Below are 23,950 nucleotides of genomic sequence, written 5' to 3'. Positions count from 1 at the left end.
ATGACACTCCATTTTTTTTCGCTGCGGGTTCTAGACCCCCCCCTTTCCCCTAAAATCCACTGCCACTTTTTCTTTTCTTTTTAAGACTACTAGTATCGTGTAAATTGATATACTTTCCCCATTTCCCTGCCCTCCTATTCATGGATTAATGCCGGAAGATTATGATAGATTGGAACACATTCCTGGAGAATCCACTAGTCGCAGCCAAGAACAATCGCCCATTCTCCCCTGCCGTACCCCTGGATAAAATGGATGAACTGGTGTCCACTTTCTTTCTCCAAATAGAATTTTTTTCCCTCTCCATAGGAAGATCACATCATGTATGTTCTCCCCGTACATTGGAAAAAAGGAAAACGCCAAGACATCAACCTAGTAATTTCTATCCCTACAATCTGGGCAAAGACTCCCCTCCAAGAAAAATACCCCAAGAACTGCAACCATAGTCCAATCACATTACTGCCATCAACGGGTGATGACGTCTGGGATCCATTCTTATAACAAGAACAAACGAACTTTGGAGCCTTGGAGAACAGGGAGAAAATGCCCGATTCTTGGCCGAGATGCCAGCCTATAAGAGATCAGCATAGCGCGCGGGGAGGAGGGGGGCAGCGAGGAGAGATTATAGGCAGAGGATCATTAATCCAAAAAAAAAAAAAGACTAAAGATTGGTCTTAGCTTGACCAAGTTAGTGTCTTAGTCCAACCTCGCCCGTGGACTATGGAAAGAGCTAAGGATATGGTGAACGAGGATCGCGCCCGTGTCCTGCCAGGGACGGGGACGTGCACTGGATTAGCAGATCACGCGAGGAGCCAAAAATTCACTAATTCATGGGTTTAATTTTGGTCAACACTCGATGATCCTACGGGAATCTGGCGTTCCCGTAGCTTTTCTATTGCAACCGGGGTTGTGTTCCAGCCACAATGCAGCTCGGCTCGCTATACCTTCCTTTTTGTTTTTTCCTAGGGGGTCCACTCGACCACGGTTGGAACGATCTTTAAAACGCTTGGACAGAAAAAAAAAAGAAAAAAACTGCAGAAGATCAGTTGACCTCGTAGCGTAAATGCCCCTATATAAGCTTGGAACCTTGGAATGATACATCCATCCATGGATACTTAAGTGTGCATCAATATAGAAGTGCCCAGGTGCTGCATACATAGTACTATGAATGTATGTGAGAAAGTACTACCTGTAGTACTAGTAGAGATGTTGATAGCTACTACCTACTACCTGGGTAGTAATCGCCCACATGCAGATTTCACCTACAGTATACGGACAGGATCTGGAGTAGAGAGACCACTTAGGCTTGCTCCAACCAGTCTTCCAGGAAGCGATGCATAGATGACTAGTAACTACAGTGCAGTCATGTTTGAAGGAGTGACTAAGCTCAGGGCCATGTCAATGCATGTGAAGCACTCAAGTGTTTTGAATAGCAGAAAATCTTTCAAAACAATAGACGGATTTAGAACCGGGCTACTTGCTTCATGCGAAAATCGGCCTTCAACCTTTGTTTGCCCAATCATCGGGACCGGACACGGGAACTCGGAACTCCAGTCTACGGAGTTCTGGCTTTGATGTATCGGCCCTGATTGCCCTACCAGGTGACCTTCGGGGCTTAATTCTTGCTTTTAAATGTTAATTTAAAATCAAACTCATCAATTGATGATTGTTGATCCCTCAATCCGGTTTAGCCCCACGTGGGTGAGCTGTCTGGACTTCAATCGCCGGTTCACATGAGCACTTGAGCATTTATGCAGCTGCTAGCGCGGGTCTACTGGAAATAGATCAAGACATCCGGGGTCTTTTTTCAAGGTTTTCCTTGGTCCTTTTTAATTTCTTCGCGAGTTCGGTTCGTGGTGCCCAGGTGCCACCAATGGAAACATTTGAAACAAAAGAAATCAGTTAAAGCTTTCGGCCCTAGTGCGTTCTGCGTATATATTCTACAGGAAATCACGGGGAATGCAAACATCGAGAGTGAAATGCGGGGAGGAGAACCCCATCCCCAGCTGACAAAACAAAACAAAAACTTGTTACAGGGCGTGTACGCGTTGGCTTCTAAATGAAATCAACACATTTACTCCTCCTCCTCAACAACAGCCTTCTTGCGGGCCTCGGCCTCCTCCTTCTCCTTCTTCTGCAGGAAGATCAGGGCGTTGATCTTATCCTTGATGGTGTGCTCAGAGGTCAGGGTCTGGGCAATCTGCTCACGGCCAATCAGGGTGGCGACGATGCTGGCACCGACAACGAAGGTCAGCACGAAGCGGTACATGCCGTACCAGTGAGGAGCACGGCCGGTGGCAGCGGCACGAGCGTCGTTGTAGTACAAGAAGGTGAAGGCAAGGAACTGGCTGATCAGAGCGTACTCGACGGGGAGCAGCAGAGTGGGCCAGGCCACAGCGGGGGCGATAACACCGGCAGCGTAGCGCTTGTAGCCAAACTTGCCGCCGTAGCCAGCCCACTCAAGACCCCAGTGCACGGCACCAAGGAAGGAGAGAATCTGGTTGTCCAAGAGTGGTTAGCGGGGGTTTAATTTGATAGATAAGCAGCTCAAGACTCAAAACAGGTTCAACTTACAACGGCACCGTAGGCGACCTGGACGGGCTCCAACATGTGCAGCATCAGCTCGGCGCTCTGGCCAGAGAAGATCAGACCCTCACCATCAACAGCAGCGCGGTTGATCTCGTAAGAGAGGGCAACGGTCTGCAGAGAGGTGGCAAGGTAGGGAATCACACCGGCCATACCGAGGTAGAGAGCCTCCTTGGGGACAGCAGCCAAGCTGAAGGTGTCCTTGATAACTTTCTATATATGACAATGACATTGTTAGTCTTGATTCCGGAAATTTACACCCAAGACCAAGGTCAATTGACAGGGATTAGAACATACAGCCTCAGCCTTCATGCCAGCCATCATGTCGACATCGTCGCCATCCTATCAAGTAGAAAAAAAAATCTCAATTAGCCATTGCGTGCCCCGCATATCACAGCCAGCTTCATCAACAACCATACCTTAGACGAGGAAGACGAGTAGCGGACCAGAGCGCTGGTAACGGGCTTGTGAACGGCCAGAGCGAAGCTGGGCTTGGTGGTTGGGCGGATGGCGCGGGCGGAGGAGGTCAGCTGAGCCTTGAAGATGTTGTTGCCCAGAGCGGAGCGGACAACCGAAGCATTGGAGCTGCTCGAGATGGCCCGGAGCGCAGAGCGGGCGGCGGCGTTGCGGTAAAGCATGGCGGGGGATATAGAGCTTTTCGTGTGTAGTCGGGTTAGCAGTTTGCGCGGAAAGGAAAAGCCTCGGGTAGAGCAACAGTGCCAGGATAACACACCCAATTGGCCTTGGAAAGAGCTGGAGAGGAGAGTGGAGAGTGGAGATGGGGGTATTCACCCGGAGAAGGACTCAAAAGCAAAGTCGGGGGGGCCGTGGATTTCCGGATTGGGAGCAAATAAGAATATCCAGAAATGAAGTGACCGAGTGGTGAGGTGTATCCATACGGGGAACCACAGAGACTTAAGCCGCACAAGCTTACCTCTTTTTGTCGCCTGATTTATAGCCTGAGGCAGAAAGTTTAGGAAAACCCCGGGGGACGTGATAGTCATGTGACTTTGAATGATGCCGGGAACCCTAGCTGAGTAACAAGGAAGCAGCTTTCCAAGTTTGGCTCCTTACTAAGTGACCAGCACGGGACTGATGTCACTCTGCTTGAAGTAAACATGCGTACTCTCCAGTACAGTAACGGTACATGAGGGGGGTATCTTAAAAACATTTGATATGTGTATATATTATCTTGATATGCACATAATGCTGAGATATTTTGAGAGAAAAAAAACCAACATGTAATTTGACAAGAAGCTATTGATTAAAAACATCTATCTGATCATTTTTCAACTAGTGAGAATGACATAGGCATGATGGTCCAAGTAACTATGGGGAAACTCGGCAATGGACAAATGCCAGGGCGGAGAAGCTGTGAGTGTACCGCGCGTTTTTGGCCCTTTCATTACGGTCGCCAAATTACCAGATAGAGAGGAAGGCCTTTTGATCCACGCAATCAAGGCAATTGGCTTGGCTTTGGATACCCAACTTTCCTGGCCAGTTGCGACCTCGCTGGTCGTCGTTATCTGATCTCTTCACCTTATCCATCAATTTCTCTCTCTACATAACCCTTCCCCACTAACCCATAATATCCTGGCACCCACTTCTCTCGGAGCTGCTTGTTCCACTTCGGTATCGCGTGCTACCGACTTACCATACTTAAATGGCCCGGTGCTTCACTCACGAAGCGTGTCTATGAAGTTGGCTTTTCTTGAGTTGGTGAGAAACAACTGACCCCCCGCACGCTCTGAAGCCCCCAAGAATTAGCACTGACGCTCCTTCTCAGAACTAGGTCCATTACCATTGAACGCACGACCCACCTTGTACCAGCGACAGCAACCACATCAACGGCCATAGAGCCCAATTACCCGGGCCTGGTCAACGACCATAACTCGCAACCATGTTGGAGGGTGTGGTTGCTAACCTGCTCAACCGTTTTTTGGGCATCTACGTCAAGAACTTCGACGCGAAGCAGCTCAACATTGGAATCTGGTCCGGTGATGTCAAACTACGCAACCTCGAGCTGCGCCGCGAAGCCCTCGACCAGCTTCATCTACCTTTGAATGTCGTCGAAGGCCACCTGGGCCAACTCACATTATCCATTCCCTGGTCGAATCTTAGGGGCAAACCGGTCAAGGTCGACATTGAAGATGTCTTTTTACTGGCAGCACCCCAGGAGGATGCGGACTACGATGCGACAGAGGAAGCTAAGCGGGCGCATACACTGAAGATGGAACGGATTGAAGGCGCCGAACTTCTTCGTGAGCGCAACGCGGAAGGAATGAGCCAGGAGGAACAGCGTCGAAACCAGAGCTTCACCCAAAGCATGGTCACAGCCGTGGTGGACAACCTACAGGTGTCTATCAAGAATGTGCACATCCGATACGAAGATTCTATCTCTTCTCCAGGACATCCATTCGCTGTGGGAGTGACACTGAAGGAGCTCAGTGCCGTGAGTACCGACGCAGATTGGAACCCGACGTTTATCCAGTCTACCTCCGATACTACACATAAACTTGCGGTCCTCGGCGCCTTGTCTGTGTACTGGAATACGGATGCGACACTCTTTGGAACAGGTCGCGGCTCTGATATCGGTGCAGAGGCCCAGGGAATTGAGCATGATGACCTAATGAACAAATTACGTGACACCATTGACAACGGTGAGGGTAATCAGTTCATGCTTCGTCCCGTAAGTGGGCGTGCAGGCCTTGAAATGGATAAATCGGGCAAATACGATCGCCCCGCTATGAAAGCGCGTTTGCTCTTTGACGAGCTCGGCTTTGTTTTGGACGATAATCAGTATCGTGATGCCTTGATGCTTGTGGATCTCTTCCATTATTTCATCCGTCATCAGGAATATAAACAGTACCAGCCAAAATGTTCCGTCAAAGAAGACCCGAAGGCCTGGCTGCAATTCGCCGGACAGGCTGTACTAAGCAAAATTCATGACCGAAATCGACGATGGACTTGGGATTATATCAAAGAGCGCAGAGACGATCGTATCGCATATATCAAATTCTTCAAGAAGAAGAAGCGAGAAGAAGCTTTTTCACCGGAAGAGTCTAAAGAGTTAGACCTTTTGGAAAGGAAGCTTAGCTACGAGGATATCAGATTCTGGCGATCTCTTGCTCGAAACCAGCTTCGCAAAGAGAATGTTGGAGTCAAAAAGCCTGCTCAACAACAGTCATGGGGTGAATGGATCTGGGGCGCCAAGAAGGAAGAGTCAGAAGAACCAGCCATGACAGAAGAGCAACGCCAGGAGCTATACAGTGCTATTGACTGGGACGAAAAGAAGGCTCTTTCAGAGAGTGTTGATGTACCCCGTGAATGGGTCAAGCTCCAGGTCAATTGGAGTCTGCGTGCTGGTAGCTTTACTCTCAAGCAGGATCCTCATGGCGCAGCAAATGAGGTAATGAAGTTGGTGTTCGACAACTTCCGTGCCAAAGCTCTTCAGCGTCCGGACTCTTACCTCCTAGATCTTGATCTTGGTGGCTTGAAGATGTACGATGGTACCACTCCCGGTACCTTGTATCCTCAGATTGTCAAGGTCAAAGACTCCATTCCGGAGCCGACAAAAGATCAGCCTAGCACAGAAGACGATGATCTCGCTTCGGAGGCTAGTGCCGATGATGCGGTGGACGAAGATAGCTTGTTCCACCTGCAACTGGAGAAGAATCCCCTGGAAAGTGACGCCGATTCGGCGGTCAAGGTCAAGTTGAAGAGTATCGAAGTAATCTATAACCCCCGATTCCTGGTGGGCATTGTGAAGTTTTTCGAACCTCCTGACCGACACATGGAGTCCATTGGTGCGCTTTTGGACACTGCAGGAGCGACTGTTCAAGGTCTTCGTCAGCAAACCCGAGCAGGTCTGGAGTTTGCTCTGCAAGAGCATAAGAAAGTCGACGCCCACTTTGATGTTCACGCACCCTTGATCATCGTGCCCGAGAGTATCACACACGAGAGCTCTCTTTGTCTGATCCTCGATGCCGGTCACGCTAGTGTCAACAGTGAGCTGGTCGACCGAAAGGCTATGCGAGATCTTCAGGCCAAACAAAGCCACCAGTACGAAGAGGAAGATTACAAACAGCTAGAGCACTTGTTATACGATCGTTTCCTTATCAAATTGGATTCCACCCAACTTCTAATTGGACCTGGTGTGGAAGCAACCAAAGCCCAGCTTACGTCTGATGTTGAGTCCAAAAATTTCCATATCGTTGACCGGATCAACGTGGATTTCGTGCTGGAGATGTGCATCGTTCCCAAGGTGACACAGCTCACCCGGACACGTATATCAGGCAATTTGCCCGAACTCCATGCCTCCATGTCAGATACTAAATACAAGGGATTGATGAAGTTGATTGATATTGCAATTCCTCAATTCGACACCGGAAAGGCCAATTCTGATCCAGCGGCGGCCAAAGCCAACGAAGAGAAAGCCATTGCTACCAGAGCTCGCTCCGCATCTTTCCAGCCCTCGGCCTTGAGAGATCTCCCTGTTGTCGACGACGATGAAGCAGAATCAGAAACTGACCACGCGAGAAAAAATGTGGACTCGACGAACAATATTCACCGCCGAGACTTTGAGTTCAAATTCAACGTTGGGCGGTTGCGTGGCTCTCTTTTCCGCTCTGATTCCCAAGACCCACTGAAAGATCAACTGCTGGTAGAATTGGTTGCGGAGGGCTTTGAGCTTGACTTCTACATGCGTCCTTATGACATGGTTGCCGAGGTCATCCTTAAGTCTTTGAGCGTCGACGATTATATCGAAGAGAACCCACTTCCAGAGTTCAAGAGAATAGTCTCCTCCAAGGGATTCAACGCAGATGAAGACAAAGATCTCTTCCATTTGAAGATGGTCAGGGTCAAACCCGAGTCTCCAGAGTTTGAGTCTACATACGAGGGTGTTGCGATGAATCTTGACATTTCGGTATCAACCATCAATCTCGTAGTGACAAGGAAGACCCTGCTCACGCTATTGGATTTCATCCTTCTCACGTTCACAAGTCCACAGCAGCAAGTGGACGAAGACTCCCAAACAGGCAACTTGGCCATTCAAGAGACAGCTGATGCTGTTGAAGCCCCCCAAGAAGCTGGCAAGCTTCGCATCAAATCTAACCTCAAGAGTATTGCCCTTATCCTCAACAATGACGGTGTTCGACTGGCAACGTTAAGTCTTAACACTGCAGATGTTGGAATATTCCTAGTTGGGCGCTCAATGACCATCCAGTCCCGAATTGGCAGTTTGACCCTGGTTGACGATGTTAACTTGGGCGCGCCTGAAGAATCAGATGTTCGACGCCTCCTGACCATTGAAGGGGATAACTTCGCCGATTTCAGATACGAGACTTTCGACCCAGAGAGCGAGACCTACCCTGGCTATGACTCGGAGGTCTACTTGCGCTCCGGCTCAATCAAGATCAATTTCCTTGAGGAGCCCTACCGGAAGATCATCAACTTTTTGGTCAAGTTCGGCAAAATGCAGGCAATTTTCAATGCGGCTCGCCAGGCTGCTGCAAGCCAAGCCAATCAGCTCCAGGAGAATGCCTCACGAATGCGGCTTGATATTGTAGTCAAGACTCCCATATTGGTGTTCCCTAGAGTGATGGCGGACGATAGGCCCAGAGATACAGTTACTGCTCACCTTGGTGAGATCTATGTCAAGAACGAATTCGTGCCAATGGACGAAAGCAAAGACAGCCCAGCTGTCAATGTGATTTCTACTGGTGTGCGTAACATCCGCTTGACCTCCAAGTTCCACTTCAAAGATGGCACAGAAGAAGAGCTTGAGATGATCCAGAAAGTGAACCTTGACTTCAGCATCTGCTATATGGAACACCAGGCCAATAACGCCCGCCCAGACATGGAGATTGAAGGCTCTTTGTCTCCCATCAATCTCCGTATTTCCCAGAGTCAACTGAAGTTCTTGCTAGCCCTTTCCAAGTCCATCCCTGGCGCCTTTGCAACTGATGCTGAACAGCAAGAGCTCGAGGCCCTGGAATCTCTACCCTCGTCGGTTACAGAGCCGACAACAACCTCCAAGGCCGTTCAAGCGGAGGAGCAGAAAGCTGTAGGCCCAGATGATACAACGAACAAAGAGACATGGGTTCGACTCGATATGATTTTCAAGGTAGATAGTGTTGGACTGGAGCTTATTCTAGCCAACGACGATCAGCCTGCTGGCCGTTTGGAAGATTCGAGCTTATCAAAGTTCTCTCTCAATGACACAAGAGTCAAGCTCCGCATGTTGACAGATGGTTCCTTGGAGTCCGAACTCCTCATCCACTCGTTCTCGATCCGGGATAGTCGCCGACAGGACTCGAACAAGTTCCGAAACATCATGTCATTGATCAACAACGATGTTCAGCAGCAGTTCATGGCTAGTGTGTCCATGTCACCCGGACCGGACAAGCATCTCATTGCGATGTTGACTATTGACAGTCCGCGCATCATGTTTGCTTTGGACTACCTATCTGCCTTGCAGTCATTTAGCAACTCGGCATTCACCTCTGACGGCCCCGTGGAGATATTGGAAGAGGAAGCTGAATTACCTGAAGACCCGGAACCGGGATCTGATGCAGCAGCTTCGGATAAAGAACCAACCGAAGTTTCAACTGGAGATTCTGCGGCTGGATCTACAACCGTTTCTTTCCGTGTCAATTTAGTTGATGCTCAGGTTATCATGGTGGCCAACCCCACCATTCCTCATTCCGAAGCCATTGTTATCGGAACCAAAGAGGTTCTCATCTCTCGTCAAAATGTTTCGACCTTGCAGGTTCAAAAGCTTGGCATGTTCCTGTGTCGTATGGACAAGTTTGAAACTAGTCGACTGCGGATCCTGGACGATTTCACACTCGAGCTATCGGTTGATAGCCGGCCTCAAGATCATGGACCGGCACTTACTTCTATCGAGGCACACTGTGAACCCTTGGTCCTCCGTTTGTCTCTGCGTGATATTCTGATGGCAATCCAGATTGTGAACAGGGCATCTGAAATGCGAGCCCAGAATGCTCAGCAGCTCGAGGGTGGAGAGGCGAAGAAAATTACCGATGTCAAGAGCACCAGAGCCCGTTCTGGCAGCAAAGCATCTACCACTCTGGCTCACAGAACTCGTCGCCGGGTCAGTCAGGGGGCCGAGACACTCGACAAGGCCATGGCTGTGGAAAGTTCAGCTGTTCTGAAGCGCGAGGAGCTGTCAGCTAAGATCGATGGTATTCGTGTTATCTTGATAGGTGACCTGCATGACTTGCCTTTGCTGGATTGGAGCGTCAAGAAGTTCAACGTCGATGTGCGTGATTGGTCTTCTACCTTGAGTATTGATACGAACTTTGATACCTTTGTCAACGTCTTCAACTTCTCCAAGTCAGCTTGGGAGCCGTTGATTGAGCCTTGGCAGCTCGGTTTCCACGTGGCGAAAGAAACAAACCCAGATGTCTTTTCCATTGATGCCTATTCTCACAAGAACATGGAGCTCACATTGACATCGGCCACTATTGCACTTGCCTCAAAGTCATTCCAATTCCTGTCCACAGACGAAGATGTCCTTTCCAAGCCCAGAGGTGCCGATGCTCCCTACAGAATCCGCAACTACACGGGCTTTGATCTCCATGTCTGGGCTGATGTCGGCGCAGGGGAAGATGGTCCAGCTGCAAAATTGACTGATGGAGAAGAACATCCTTGGCGATTCGAAGAATCTACTGCCATTCGCGAGACTCTTTCCCCCGAAGGTCAAGGTGGAATAGTCGGCATTAAATTGGAAGGTAGCGGGTTTGACAGCATCAACCGCATTCCTGTTGTACGCGAAGGGGAGGTCTTGTATAGCTTGAAGCCAAAGCGAGATAATGTTCTGCACCGACTTCTTGTGGAAGTGAAACTTGGAGCTGACAACGTCAAATACATCACGTTCCGCTCACCACTACTTGTGGAGAATAACACCCAGATTCCAGTGGAGTTAGGTGTGTTTAGTCCCGACGAGGGTCACCTCCTCAAGATTGAGAAGATTTTGCCTGGTGATGCCCGACCAGCACCGGTCGGCTCTGCATACCTGCACTCGGTTGTTATCCGTCCGGATCAGGGCTTTGGTTATGACTGGTCGAACGAACGGCTGTTTTGGAAAGATCTAATACGCCGTCCGACACGCACCGTGCAATGCGTTAGTGAAAATGGAGGCCAAGCACCGGCGTTCTATTTCCAGGTCAATGCAACCTTTGACAACAAAGATTCAGCTACAAGCTCTTATCCCTATATGAGGATTCGAATCTTCGCTCCTGTGGAAATTCAGAACTTGCTGCCATATGACTTCAAGTACCGTATTTACGACAAGAACACAAAGAAAGACTGGACAAACTTCCTGAGAAAGGGTGGCGTTAGCCCCGTCCATGTGGTGGAGTTGTCTCATCTTCTCCTGCTCAGCATTGACCTTGAAGATACTATTTTCAAACAAAGTGACTTTGCAATTGTGAACGGAAATTCTCAGGATTACCGCAGAGAGCACACATTGCCTTTGAAGGACGAACGAGGCCTTCCATTGAAGTTGAAGCTTCATTACTTCAACATCCCCAACAGTGGTGGTGCTTTCAAGGTTTCAGTTTACAGCCCGTACCTCGTACTGAATAAGACCGGTCTGCCCATGGACATTCAAAGCAAGGCTTTCCTCCAGTCTGCCCGCAATGCTGCTGGCGGCGGCCTCAGAGTTGACCCGAGAGGCGGTGGCCGTGCTCTGCCATACATGTATTCTTATGGATCAAATGACCAAAAGAATCGATCTATCTTGAAGGTCGGCGACTCTTCATGGAGCAAGCCACAGAGTTTTGAGGCTCTTGGTAGCACTTTCGAGGTTGTTTTCCCCGATTCTCAGGGCAGGTATGAATTCCACTCGGGAGTCTCTGTGGCTGAGGGCGAAGGCAAGTACAAAATGACGAAGGTAGTCACCATCGCGCCCAGGTTCATTCTGAAGAGCAAACTCACCGAAGACCTCATGGTGCGCGAACCTGGCTCGTCGAATGTTCTTGAGCTGAAGAGTGGCGAGTTGGTGCCGCTTCACTTCCTCCGCCAAGTCCAAGAAAAGCAGCTCTGTCTGTGCTTTCCCGGGGTGAACAATCAATGGTCTTCTCCGTTTAACATTGCAGATGTTGGGACTGTGCACGTCAAATTGGCCAAGTCAGCGAATCAGCGCCAGAAATTGATCAAGGTCGACGTCATTCTGGAAGGGGCAACTATTTTCTTGCACCTCAGCTTTGAGACTCGTAACTGGCCGTTCTCGATGCGTAATGAAAGTGACATCGAGTTCATCTTCCACCAGGCTGTAAGCTTGTACACTACTCCGATTTCGATTCTTGATACTAACTCTTCTTGTTTCTAGAACCCCAACGTGGATGATGATGAGGAGGACGACTCAAGTGGCTGGCGGCCTATCCGTTACCGCCTCCCACCTCGAAGTATCATGCCTTACGCGTGGGATTACCCAGCAACCAAAAACAAATCTCTTGTTTTGTCTTGCCAAGGCAAAGAGCGACATATCAAGCTTGCTGAGATCGGTAACTTGATTCCAATGCGCATTCCGCCATCAAAGTCAAATGAGCACCAGAGAATTGTCGACATTAACATCGTGGCGGATGGGCCCACTCAAACTCTTGTTCTTTCCAACTTCAAGCCCTCGAAGAGTATTTACAAACAGCAAAAGGGCCAAGCCTCGCAGAACAATACGACTGCTGGATTCGAGGTCAAGGAGATGAACTCCGACGTGAATTTCAAGGCTCAGCTCCGTCTAGGTGGAATCGGTATCTCTCTTATCAATCAGAACTTGAAGGAGCTTCTCTATCTCACTTTCCGAGAGATTGAGATCAAGTTCCGGGAGTCAGCTCTGTACCAGACTCTGAACACCACTATCAAGTGGATTCAGATTGATAACCAATTGTATGGTGGTATTTTCCCCATTCTTCTTTACCCCAGTGTTGTCCCTAAGACCGGGAAAGAAATGGAAGCGCACCCGATTTTCCACGCAATGGTCACAAGAGTCAAAGACGACTCTTATGGTGTTCTCTACGTGAAGTACGCGACTCTCCTGTTGCAGCAAATGACCCTTGAGTTGGATGAAGACTTCGTCTTTGCTATGTTGGACTTTGCCAAGATTCCCGGGGCATCTTGGACAGAAGAACAAGAAGGCAAGCTGTGTGATGGGGACTTGAATATTCCCGAGCCGCAACAAAATGAAGCTGGTCAAGATGTATACTTTGAGCTTCTCCATTTGCAACCCATGCAATTGGATATTTCTTTCATGCGGACGGAACGTGTCAATGCAGAAGACGGCGCCATGCAACCTTCCAATCCCCTGATGTTCATCGTCAATGTCATGACCATGTCCATGGGTAACGTCAACGATGCACCTATACGGTTGAACGCTCTGATGCTGGAGAATGCCCGTGTCTCCTTTGGAAGACTTGTCAACAACATCCGCGCACACTATACCCAAGAATTTGTGAGCCAAGTGCACATCATTCTTGGATCCGCCGATTTCTTGGGTAACCCTGTTGGTCTGTTTAACACAGTCAGCTCAGGTGTGGCGGACATCTTCTATGAACCGTACCAGGGCTTGGTCATGACCGACCGACCCCAAGAATTGGGCGTTGGCATTGCAAAGGGTGCTACCAGCTTCGTCAAGAAATCTGTCTTTGGTTTCTCAGACAGTATGGCCAAGCTTACAGGAAGTATGTCCAAGGGTCTTGCTGCCGCCACCCTGGACAAGGAATTCCAAGACCAGCGCCGGATGTCCAAGTCCCGCAACCGACCGAAGCATGCACTATACGGAATTACAGCCGGTGGAAATGCCTTCGCAAGCAGCCTGGCCAGTGGTATCGGAGGACTAGCCCGTCATCCACTCCAAGGTGCCGAAAAAGAGGGCGTGGCAGGTTTTTTCAAGGGCGTCGGAAAGGGTGTGCTAGGTCTTGCTACCAAACCCGCCATTGGAGCCTTTGATCTTGCTTCCAACCTTGCCGAAGGCGTCCGGAACACGACCACTGTCTTCGATGCCGAAGGTCTTGATCGTGTCCGACTTACCCGATTCATTGGCACAGACGGTATCGTCCGGCCATATACCCAGCGAGAAGCGCTTGGTCAGTTCTGGCTCAAGACTGCTGACGACGGTAAATACTTCAATGAGGATTACATCGCGCACTTGGAACTTCCTGGCCGAGACATGCTGGTCATGTTGACTTATGCCCGCATCATGCTGGTGCGCACCAAAAAACTCTATACTGAGTGGGATATTCGCCTGACGGACATCCAAACCATCTCCAAGGAGCGGACTGGCATGAGCATCACGCTCAAGGGCGGAGCCAACGGACCCTTCATTCCTGTGCAGGATGAAAGTTCTCGTAACTGGCTGTACAGACAAATTGCCGTTGGTGAGTTAAATTCTTCATTACGCCCCCTTTCTTCTTCTGACACCAGAGCTAACGCAATTTTTTACAGCGGTCAATGCCTTCAATGAGAAGTATAATGTCCGAGGATAGACAGGTGCCTTCGTGCCCTTTTGTAATGATTGATGTATGAAAACGGACTGCATTAACGGGAAGGGAACCAAAAGAAGGCTTCCAGTTATTCTGTCTTTTCTCATTTAAAGGGCTTTGGGCTCTCTTTTCTTTTTCTTTTCATGTTTTTTTCTGTTGAACTTCCGAAACGATTGATTTTATTGTTAGGTTTTTGGTTTCACGTACATATTACGCTTATGCATTCAGCTTGTTTCTACTTTAGTAATAGACATCCATCGATATTTTCAAGGTTTTGGTACTCATTAGAGCTCTTTCTTTAAGGTTTCTTTTGCCTGTTGGCATCAATCAAGAGTCGAATTAAGTTTAGATAGCCGGCCTAATAACTAGTCAAGTTATACATAGCCATATGTCCACGGGTGACGATACAGGGAGGTGAATCTGGCAAAATAAAATAAAATAAAAACGCATGCGTAGCTGAAAAGAGTTGTAGCTGATTAGTAGGATGGAATCGGTAACACGGCATGCAGTTCGAAAGACCAAAATTAATCAGGGAACTGCACGATCCGGCCCGAACATGCGATCGGTGTTCTTGACGGGATGTAAGAACATTGATGGGAAGCAAGGTCGACCATAGCGAGCTTCAGACGACTGTAAAAAGCAGAATCAGTAACCAAACCAACGATTGAAAGTGTGCAGCAAAGACAATTGTACCTTTTTGCCACCTTCATTCTCAGCGGTCCGGTATCCAAGCCATCGCCTGTACAAATCTTCCCCCGTATGCGTGGTAAACATATACGAGAGACGATACATAATGTGATCATAGAGATGGTTCCAAGTCCAAATACTATCGGACCCCCCGTTGATATTCTCTGGTGAGCCCCGATTGTATATCCTGGCCAGCTCCTGTGGTGTCCACTGGCCATCCGCATACATCGGGTGCGGGACATACACAGACTTAAGACCATGGAAGAGCGCCCAGGAAGTACCCGTCATTTCAGATGCTAGACCCAGGCCACGGGTGGCCTGTGCATGGTGGATCAAGTCCAGGAGACGTCGGGAGTAGCGGCCCATGGTGATAACTGCGGCTCGACGAGGCGTCTCAACACCATACTTGAAGTTCCAGATCTTGTCAGGGAATGTCCATTGTGTGTCTTTTGGGTTAAAGATAGGAAGGAATGTGATATGGTCAGCTTCTTCGCCGACACCCCAAGTGAAGCTATCAAGGGAAGGGTTCTCGACTGGTGGCTCAGGGCCCAGAGGTCGTATTCCTGTTCCGTACACGGGACCCCAGATTGTGGTTTCTGGCTTCTCGGCGAGGCTTGCGTTGACTAGTTCGGTGAAGTTCTTCCAGGGGCCGTGAGCACCCGGGGTATAAAAGTAGGCGTTTCGCTCCCATAGATATTTGCGAGGCTGCTGCCTTGCGAATGTGGCCGCTTGCTCGAGGAAGTGATAAGCATGTCCCGTATGGCGACCGTCCATCTCAAGTTGCCAGTAGTATTCAAAGTTGGGATACAACTGTGAGAATATCTGTAATGGTTGGTGGTGCTGTAACTTTGGACTCGGGGGAAGTCAGCTATCAAGAAAGATTTGCATAAGTAGATGATAAAGGAGCCTTTACCTATGCTCCTCAATCTTGGGGTACCAAGCCTCCAATAGTTTATTGTTGAAGAACAACGCAATGTTCCGAAACTCCACAGGAATGGATCTCCGCAAATCCTCCATTGTTTTTCGGTCCGAGAAGATCGGTAGATTATCGTCCTTGACATGAACCAATAGAAAAACTTCATACTCACCACCGGTGTGTAAAGACAACTCCATAATCAGCGCACGAAGGTATTCACGATGGTTGGCCGTCCAAACCATACTGTTCCACGCTCGAATAAGGACTGCAGACCGAGGCTGATGTTGTTTGCCTTTCAATTTTTCGGAACTTTTCTCTGATTCATACATCTTTTTCGGGGGCTCTCTCAATTCGAAAGAGAGAGGTCCATGGCGTGTGTCGTTCATGGAGAAATCTTGCGAATACCGATCTGCATTTCTCTCATAGCAAAGAGCTTGTAGATTGTACCAGTCCAACTCGAACCAATTCACGGGAGGTGGCCTAGAGAACCCCGGAATTTCATCGTCATTTTCGTCATCGTACCCGTATGCACCAAAGCGAGAGTAGCGGTCCGTACATACGTCCCCGTCCAGATCCATTGCCTCGTGCGAGCCAAAGCTCGGTTGCGGAAAGCCGACTTGCTTCCCCTTGTATACCATGACCATATCCTCCATTTTGGTTCGATCAAGGTCACGGCCACGCGGGCCTAAGCAAGGCTGGAAATGTCCATGGTGTTTGCGTCGCCATTGCCTGGTGTTGTATTGTGGGTATGGATCGTAGATTAAGGGAACAGGGTGGGGAGAACCAGGGACAGTGAAATCAGAGATATCAGAGATACCAGAGCTACCAGTAAGAGTCAAAGTCCCACCTAGATAGTACTGTTCGTTTCTGTGAGCATTGCGAGGAGAAGTTAGCAAATTAAGAGCTCGCAGAGTGAGAACCTAAGGCAGCGTGTATCATTTCATCACAAACCTGATGTCGTGAAGGTTCCCCGTCTCATCAACCTCATTATCATTTACATCTTGGCTGTCAGAGATATATTGAAAGCCCCCGATTTCCCGATATTGACCAGGACGAAGCGAAAAGGCCGTGCTCGGAGAGTTAAACCGCTGTAGAAGAGAGATCTCGGGACAAGCGGCAAGACGTGCGTATGTCTCAATAACTGTAACCACGAAGACCAACCAACCAACCCACTGTACCCACCTCCTCTTCCGTGCAGGATGTAGGGATCGCGTCTTAAACGCGACTGGACCCTTGCTGGGCATCTTCAAGAAGGTTGGCCACGATTTCTCAGTGAACGAGTGATAAAGGCGATCATGCAGAGACATGGTGCCAGATCTGAGGACCAGGTTGATGAGATGACGAGGGATAAAAGAGAAATGAAAGTAATACCCTCGAGTGCTGATAGGGAAAACACCCTTTCAAGGTTTGCAGCGTCATGAAATGCAAATGAAGGTTGTCTTTGAAAGGCAGAAACACAGTCGGTACTACGATGTCATCATAACGCGGTACTGCCCCAGGTGACTGCCGACGACTAATCTGGCATGCGAAAAGGGTCTTACTTGATGTATGACAAATTGATTATTTTCGAAATTGATAAGATTCTGATAATATGGACGCTTCATTATTCAAAACCCATGTAATTCTAACATTCACTCGGAATTCCAAAGTTGGATTGTATGTGATACAAAACGCAACTGTGAAACCTATCACAAAAGTCATCTCGGAAGGGCCCAGTTCTATCTAAATCGATGCTCCAGGGCTGTGTCTCTAGTTTCAATACAGGCTATCTCGAGGTTCACGACTTACTCTTGACTCGAACCTTGGAAGGGTCTATATTCATAAGAGCTTTAAAAGTATCTGTTGTTCCAGATGCCACTACTAGTCCCAAGCAACCTCTGATCTTCTTTCGTTTAAACCCAAGGAGATGAAACATTGAAATAATTGATGTGAATTTCTTTGAAAAGCTCGATCCAGGTATGTACAACACACCCATGCATTCGATACGCGAACATTTGAAAAACCAGCTTACTCAATGTGGGTTGATCCACATGTGAAAATAGAGTAACACACAGCTTCCCATTCAAACACACTACCAGACCAAAAAAACAACATATCCCATAAACACATCAGAAAATTAGCACATTATCAGTGAGAACCAGTCGAATGTGATAACTTCAAGTCTTCTTCACGCTGCCTTTAAGCAAAGTAGCTCTTCCATAGAACACCTGATAGATCCTCGAGTTGATCGGAAGTGAAAGCCTGAATGAATATGTTAGCGGATGTACCCACGGACTGTCTAAAATTGCCAGTAGAGAAACTCACCTTGGCATCAATGTGCCATGTATCTTGTCTGGTCTTCTTGAACTCGCTGATAATCGACTTCACACTCGATCCCACAACACCTGGGTCGTGAGCAGCACGAATGCTGAGTGTAGTTAACGCATCAGGCATCCAGTGTGGGGGCGGGCTGTTGTAAGGGAACGCCTGGACAAGGGCACCTAAGCCCAAAACGGCACCGTGTCGAACAATTACCAGACGGTTGTGCTCGGGAGTAGGTGTGCCCGCGCCGGATGATACCACAGACGAAAGACCAGATCGGAAGTTTTTGGGCTTCTTGGGGAGAGGATTCTCTGCGAGGAGTCGGGTGAAGCGCTCCTGGAAGCGGTGAACCATCTTATCGCGTAGGAACACCGGAGAGCAGCGGATCATGCCAGACAGAGTGGCCGATGCACCGGCGCGGACCTCGTGTTGAGAATCCTCAAGCATGGAAGCGATACACTCGAAAAGCTTATCACGATCGGCAGAATCCAACAGGAAGAGTCGGCGGAAGTAGATGATTTGAATGTTGATCATGACACGCAGACGCTGATGCCACGAAGGTGAGGTTTGTCCAATGCGGATAAGAGACTGGATGAACTCAGAACTCTTCTCAGCAGGGTATGGGATGTTAGGGAGATGGCGGAAAACGTGGTATGCCAGAGACTGTAGCTCGGGATCTTCCTTAACGTCCATCATGTGTAAGAGTTGGGCAGTAAACACATCGGGGAAGAACGGGACTAATTGGGTGCACTCATGAGATGATAGAGTTGAATCCAGCCAGAGAAGCACTGTTTTGCTACCGGAGGTGTATGAAGATGGGGTCTGTTGACCCGGTGTCCTCGCCTGCCGCCACTCTTCGATTTGGGCGAATACTCCACGGAGCATCTTTGAGAATTCTTCAGAAGGAGCATACGGGTAGCTGCCCACAGATGAAGCGGAATTTTGGGCTTTCAACAGGTGTTGGAGGTCGGGGTATGACTCGTGGTATCTGGTGCGGTAAATTGTTGCTAGAGTCTGTCCCATGGCCTCTCGTACACCCTTGTATGGATGGTCCAGGTGAGCCAGGAAATTTTCGACAATTGGTTTGTCAAGCTGGAAGTGCCAGCCGGAATCAATGATGCATTGATGCAGAAGATTGATCTTGGAGCTTTCCTTGAATGCCGCATTGGTGGTCATGTCCAAGCGGAAGCTTGCCAGCCAGTCAACCATAGGCCAAGCTCGACGAGGATCGCGGCATTGAAGAATCATGTGGAGGAAAGTAGTCCAGTATCCCGAATTCTCAGGAGTGAGACCATCGGTGAAAATCTTCCTCACAATGGGGAAAGCGTACTCCCAAACAAAAGTGCGTCTTTCAACACTAGTGTCTGTGACAGAGCTAATCAAGGCTCCGAGGATTTCTGCTGTGGCTCGATGTTGATGTTTATCACTGCCATCTTCGAAAACAAGCTTAATCTCCTCTTGAATCTCGTTGAAGGTGGCTGCGGTAAGACCGTCTCGGAGCATCAGCTCAAAGGCGTAGAGAAGCATCATGGCGGAAGACATTCGGAATTTGTCAGCAGAGGGATCTCTAGGCTCCTGCTTCAAGTAGGCAAAATACTTGTGGAACCAGTCGCGCGTGAATAATTTACCCATTCGAGTTCGCACGTTCCACTCGACTTCGTCGTACTCAACATCTCGATCCAAATTAGACTTGTACGCCGGCATGGTCTTGCCCCAGATGAGCCAACCAGGGAAATCGTGATCAACATAGTAGTCGGCTTCGGGCTTGGCGAAACTAGTCAAATACTCCTGGGTCCAACCCTTCTCATATGGACGGGTTGCCACCTTGATCTTGGTTGGGAATCGTTGGTGTCCAAGAATGTAGTTCTTGTACTCATGGCTGCAGATGGCACGAACATCAATCATGGTAAAAAGAGCAATAAGTGCCTGTGAGTACATTCCGCGGAGGCCTGGGTGGTCATCAATGGAGCCAAGAGTCACCAACTCGATCAGGTTTTCACTGGCAATGTAATCGAACCGCAATCCCATGGTAATAACAATAGTTGCGGCACGGCTGGCAATCTTCCAGTGCGAAATCCGAGCTAGGTTCACCAATTCATCGGCCAAATCAGCTTTCTTCTTTTCGATCGTAGCTCGCTTTTTGTTGATGGAGTTGCGCTTCTTCTCGATCTGCGCAGTAACATCTTCAGCAGGGGCAATTGCTTCTACAATGACCTGGTCCAAGATAGCCATTCGCTCCATGGACCGACCGTAATCCATGATCTGGAAAACAGCAGTGGAACAAATCTTCTGTACAGATGGCTTATCAACTGCGCTAGCATCGAGGAAAGTGCGGATCAAAGTTGGTGTATACTTCCAGTCCCGTCCAGCTGTCTTCGCGACACTACTAAGCAGCAATGAAAATAGGGCACCCTTAATGCGCGCGTGGTCATTCTGCTGAACACCAGTCTGGAGAGCCTTTAGGAGAGGAGGGATGACCAGAGATCGTGCGCCCCAAACAGATTTGAGGGCCGACTCGCCGGCATTTTGGGCATTACGGCGCGTCTCGGTGTAAAGAGAAACACACGACTCAGCAATGTCGAAAAGAAGGAGTTCGTCAAGCTTGGACCGTGATCGAGGCGCGGCATTGTGTCGTAGACGTTGCAGATGATAGACATTGGCTCTGCGCACGAGAAGAGCTCTTGGGTAGTCTTTCCTGATGCCACTCATCTTATAAGGATGAATGTCTGCCGCCAAAAGTCGGGTTACCCGATCAAGAACATGAGCAGATCTCTCAATACCAACGTCGACAAACCAAGAGCGGAATGCCGAAAAGAGGGCACCGAAACATGGCACATCGTCTTCTTGATTATCACATAAGAATCGGTGTACCAAGTGCAGAACCCAACCGGATCGTTCACGAATCTCATGAATAGTGTCATAAAGGGCGTCACCTTCTTGAAGGGGGTATCCGGTCGGATATGGGAAGCCTTCCTTGATCGTTGCTTCATCAGAGCTGTCAAGGAATTCGTCTTCTTCACCAACACCATTCGAAGTCGTGTCATCGATCATATCAAATTCGCTAGAGCCAACAGACGCGCCATTTGAGAACTCAGGGGAGGATGTCGAGGCGGCTTTAGGATCAAATAGAACGGAAATTCCGGAAAGAAGAAGTCGTAGAAGAACAAGGTTACGAGTAACCTCATCAGACCATTCCTTACCGCTGCCGTCGCGTTTGATGCTAGAGGTCTCATTTGTCAAACCAGACAGATGCCGCAGTGCTGTTTCAGCCTGATTTTTGAAGACTTCCACGGCAAACTCTAGCTCTTGCCTTTTGGGCACATGCCACTGGATGTTGAGTTTGTTCACATCAAGCCTGTATGTCCAGTGCTTAGGCTGAATGCCACCCTCGACATCAGCCGGTTCATACATAGCGTAATCTCTAGTGTAAGTCCCAGTCAAGTTAAGCAAGAGGTGGTGGATGTAATTCGAGATGTGCACGGTTGGGATGCCTCGGCACATCTTTTGCATGTAAACTGCAATGTCGAAAAGCTCCTGTCGGTGAGCAAGAACAGCATCGCCGACATGAACCACACACATGCTCAGCATACTAACATTCCAGACCAATCCACGATCACGAGGAAGCACATCGGTACCGGTTGTTCTAGTCGAACCCGCCCCGTTTTCCTCGATCTCGGTACGAATTCCTTGAGTCAACACTGGGATAAAACACTTGAGAGCCTTTTCGGGATTGACTTTGCACAATGCGTTGCAAATGAAGGCCATGGCATCTCGTGCCTGATGGATGACATGATTGGATACGAAATCAACGATCTTTGCCAGGGCAATATCATAATACTCAGGCGAAAGAGATGCAAGAAGAGGCATGAAAGTGGCCGGAAGCGTATTGACGATGTTCTCTTCTGGTGAGCCATTGCGTACCCTGGTAACATCGGGAAGATTCTCTAGAAGAGTGAAAACACGTCCCAGGAATGAGATTGTGAAATCTCCAAACCCACAGGTCGAAGAACGAAGAATCATTTCCTCGGTTTCATCGTCCAGCTCAGTGTCATAGTTCAACTGTACCTCGGATCCTTCTGATTCCATTCTTTCCATTTCACCGGTAATCCACTGAACTGCCAGCATATTACAATTGACATCTTCTCTCCCCTTCGTCATATCAACCATTGGGATGTTATAGCATGCAGTTTGGATAAAGGAAAGGGCATGAAGTGATTTTTCAAGATCATTAGCATCAACACCGGGCAAAGCAAGGCCGAGAAGAGTCGTCATGTGACAACGATATCCCTTGGTGCGTGTAATTACCCGAGACAATACTTGCATAGCTCGCAGTGAAGAAGTGGTTCTGTGAACTTCCACCAAGCCTTGCAGGGAGGGGTAGATTCTTTGCAAAGCACCGGGAAGGATGAGGTGTGGCTCCAAGTAGGCAAGTCCTTGAAGGGTAGACAGGGAGAATGTCATGGCGGTACTACTTTTAGCGTAGATACCCATAAAGATCGCATCTCTCAAACACAAAACAAAGCGACGCTTCAGAGGTTCGCTGAGTCGTCGTTCGACTGGGATATCCATTTCCCCACTCTGTTCGCGGTTCCATCGCATCACAAAGAAATCGGTTAAATAGTAAACTAGCTGTGACAAAGTCCTTGTCCAGGCGCCAGAGTTGGAAGGGTGGAAGAAGGTCTCAACGGCCTGGATTAGACCTTCAAGTTGGCTCAGAACCGAGTCTTCTGACTCCAGACATGCGGGTGAAAGAGACATAACTATCCATCGAGCAATATGATGGGCCACAGGGTGCTTGCGCGTATCGCGATCAAGCATGATGCCCAGACCGGACGAGATATCCACCAAAGCACTGTAAGGTGAAGTAGACTGCCCTACAGGAATCTCTAACAACCGTAGAACTGCGGTGAAGATGAGAGCGGACTGTTCCTTAGAAAAGATGCCATGCTCTGAAAATGGGATATGACTGGCTGGCAGTGAATCGCGTGCCAGCCGCGAGAGATAGTCAAGGTATGTCGTGTCGAAGGTCTTCGAGCGACCGACAAGAGACCAAAGATGAAAGTGTGTGGGCAGGTAGTTCTGAGGAAGTAGGTCGCTACGTTCAGCGGGAGGGGGTGATGTGGGAAGCATCAAGTTGATCAACCCAGCTACCACGAAGGCACCTTCGGAGAATGATGTTGTGTAGTGAGGTAAGAACTCCTCCATCATCGCCGGAAGTTCGCAGGGGTCGATAAACAGCTGAGCAAATGCGCAAAGCTTGGTCAATGTCTTGACGTTTCGCTTCAGGTTAGTCGAGTGAACGAGACCGGACTCGGTGGGGAGGACAAAGGCCTTCAGCTCCTTGTAGAGAGGCTTCCAGTCCAAGACTAGGTCCTTGACGGGTCTCAAATAATGCTTGCGCCTGCCTTGTGGTTAGTTTCAAGTTCCTGCTTATCATGGCGATGAGCAAATTTAAAGAAGCTTAACTAACTTTGTGAGAAGCATAAACATGCTAGAAAACCGCTCTGCTACATTTGGATCGATTCCGGGAGCCAAAGCGAGTTCATAATAAAGCTTCACAAGATTGATTCTTTCCGTCTTGGTTGGGTCAAACTTGAGCGATAGCCATCCTCTGAGCTCGCGTGTCCAGTGGACAGCCCCGGGACTGAAGTCCCCAGCCTCCACCGAGACATAGAGATGATTCAGAATTTCCCGGAGAGTTCGATCCCGTTCTGTCTCATCTTCAAGCTGGTATGGGAGATATGAGAAATATGGGTAGGTGCGCGGTCGGACGCGAGCTTTTGGCTCGCCTTCGCCGTTGAGCGCGGCGGGCTCACCACCTGGTGAGGTGGCCCGCGAGATCTCTAGTGCATGGGGGAAGTTATCGGATGTTAGAATCGCCTTGGGAGTTGAGGCGTCCATAATCGCATGTGTGGGAGGAGAAGGTGGGAGGTCGAGCGACACGAGGTGGAGATGGGGC

At 49.0% G+C, this 23,950-nt stretch overlaps 4 protein-coding genes across 4 annotated transcripts; 1 reads left to right on the top strand and 3 right to left on the bottom strand.

The window, feature by feature from the left end:
- Positions 1 to 2,071: 2,071 nt before the first annotated feature.
- Positions 2,072 to 3,221, bottom strand: N7466_004901 (DUF3429 domain-containing protein; the record flags this gene model as incomplete). Its single annotated transcript, XM_057164298.1, has 4 exons — positions 2,072 to 2,494; positions 2,572 to 2,796; positions 2,881 to 2,925; positions 3,003 to 3,221. 4 exons carry the CDS (start codon positions 3,219 to 3,221, stop codon positions 2,072 to 2,074), a joined length of 912 nt encoding a protein of 303 aa, XP_057022979.1.
- A 1,262-nt stretch (positions 3,222 to 4,483) lies between these two features.
- Positions 4,484 to 14,090, top strand: N7466_004900 (membrane morphogenesis protein VPS13; the record flags this gene model as incomplete). Its single annotated transcript, XM_057164297.1, has 3 exons — positions 4,484 to 11,884; positions 11,942 to 13,982; positions 14,050 to 14,090. 3 exons carry the CDS (start codon positions 4,484 to 4,486, stop codon positions 14,088 to 14,090), a joined length of 9,483 nt encoding a protein of 3,160 aa, XP_057022978.1.
- Positions 14,091 to 14,615: 525 nt separating this feature from the next.
- On the bottom strand, positions 14,616 to 16,997 carry N7466_004899 (DUF3405 domain-containing protein; the record flags this gene model as incomplete). The annotated part of the gene is made up of 4 exons (XM_057164296.1): positions 14,616 to 14,717; positions 14,781 to 15,627; positions 15,688 to 16,557; positions 16,642 to 16,997. The coding sequence occupies 4 exons, from the start codon at positions 16,995 to 16,997 to the stop codon at positions 14,616 to 14,618; spliced, it is 2,175 nt and encodes a 724-aa protein (XP_057022977.1).
- Positions 16,998 to 17,868: 871 nt separating this feature from the next.
- N7466_004898 (proteasome activator BLM10) lies at positions 17,869 to 23,892 on the bottom strand (the record flags this gene model as incomplete). The annotated part of the gene is made up of 3 exons (XM_057164295.1): positions 17,869 to 17,931; positions 17,995 to 23,392; positions 23,462 to 23,892. The coding sequence occupies 3 exons, from the start codon at positions 23,890 to 23,892 to the stop codon at positions 17,869 to 17,871; spliced, it is 5,892 nt and encodes a 1,963-aa protein (XP_057022976.1).
- Between the last annotated feature and the right edge of the window lie 58 nt (positions 23,893 to 23,950).

The sequence above is a fragment of the Penicillium verhagenii genome (genome assembly GCF_028828195.1).
Source record: "Penicillium verhagenii strain IBT 33310 chromosome Unknown utg000005l_segment0_segment0, whole genome shotgun sequence".
Lineage (NCBI taxonomy): Eukaryota > Fungi > Ascomycota > Eurotiomycetes > Eurotiales > Aspergillaceae > Penicillium > Penicillium verhagenii.
The sequence above is the reverse complement of the archived record's forward strand: the minus strand, read 5'-3'. Positions and strand labels throughout refer to the sequence as shown.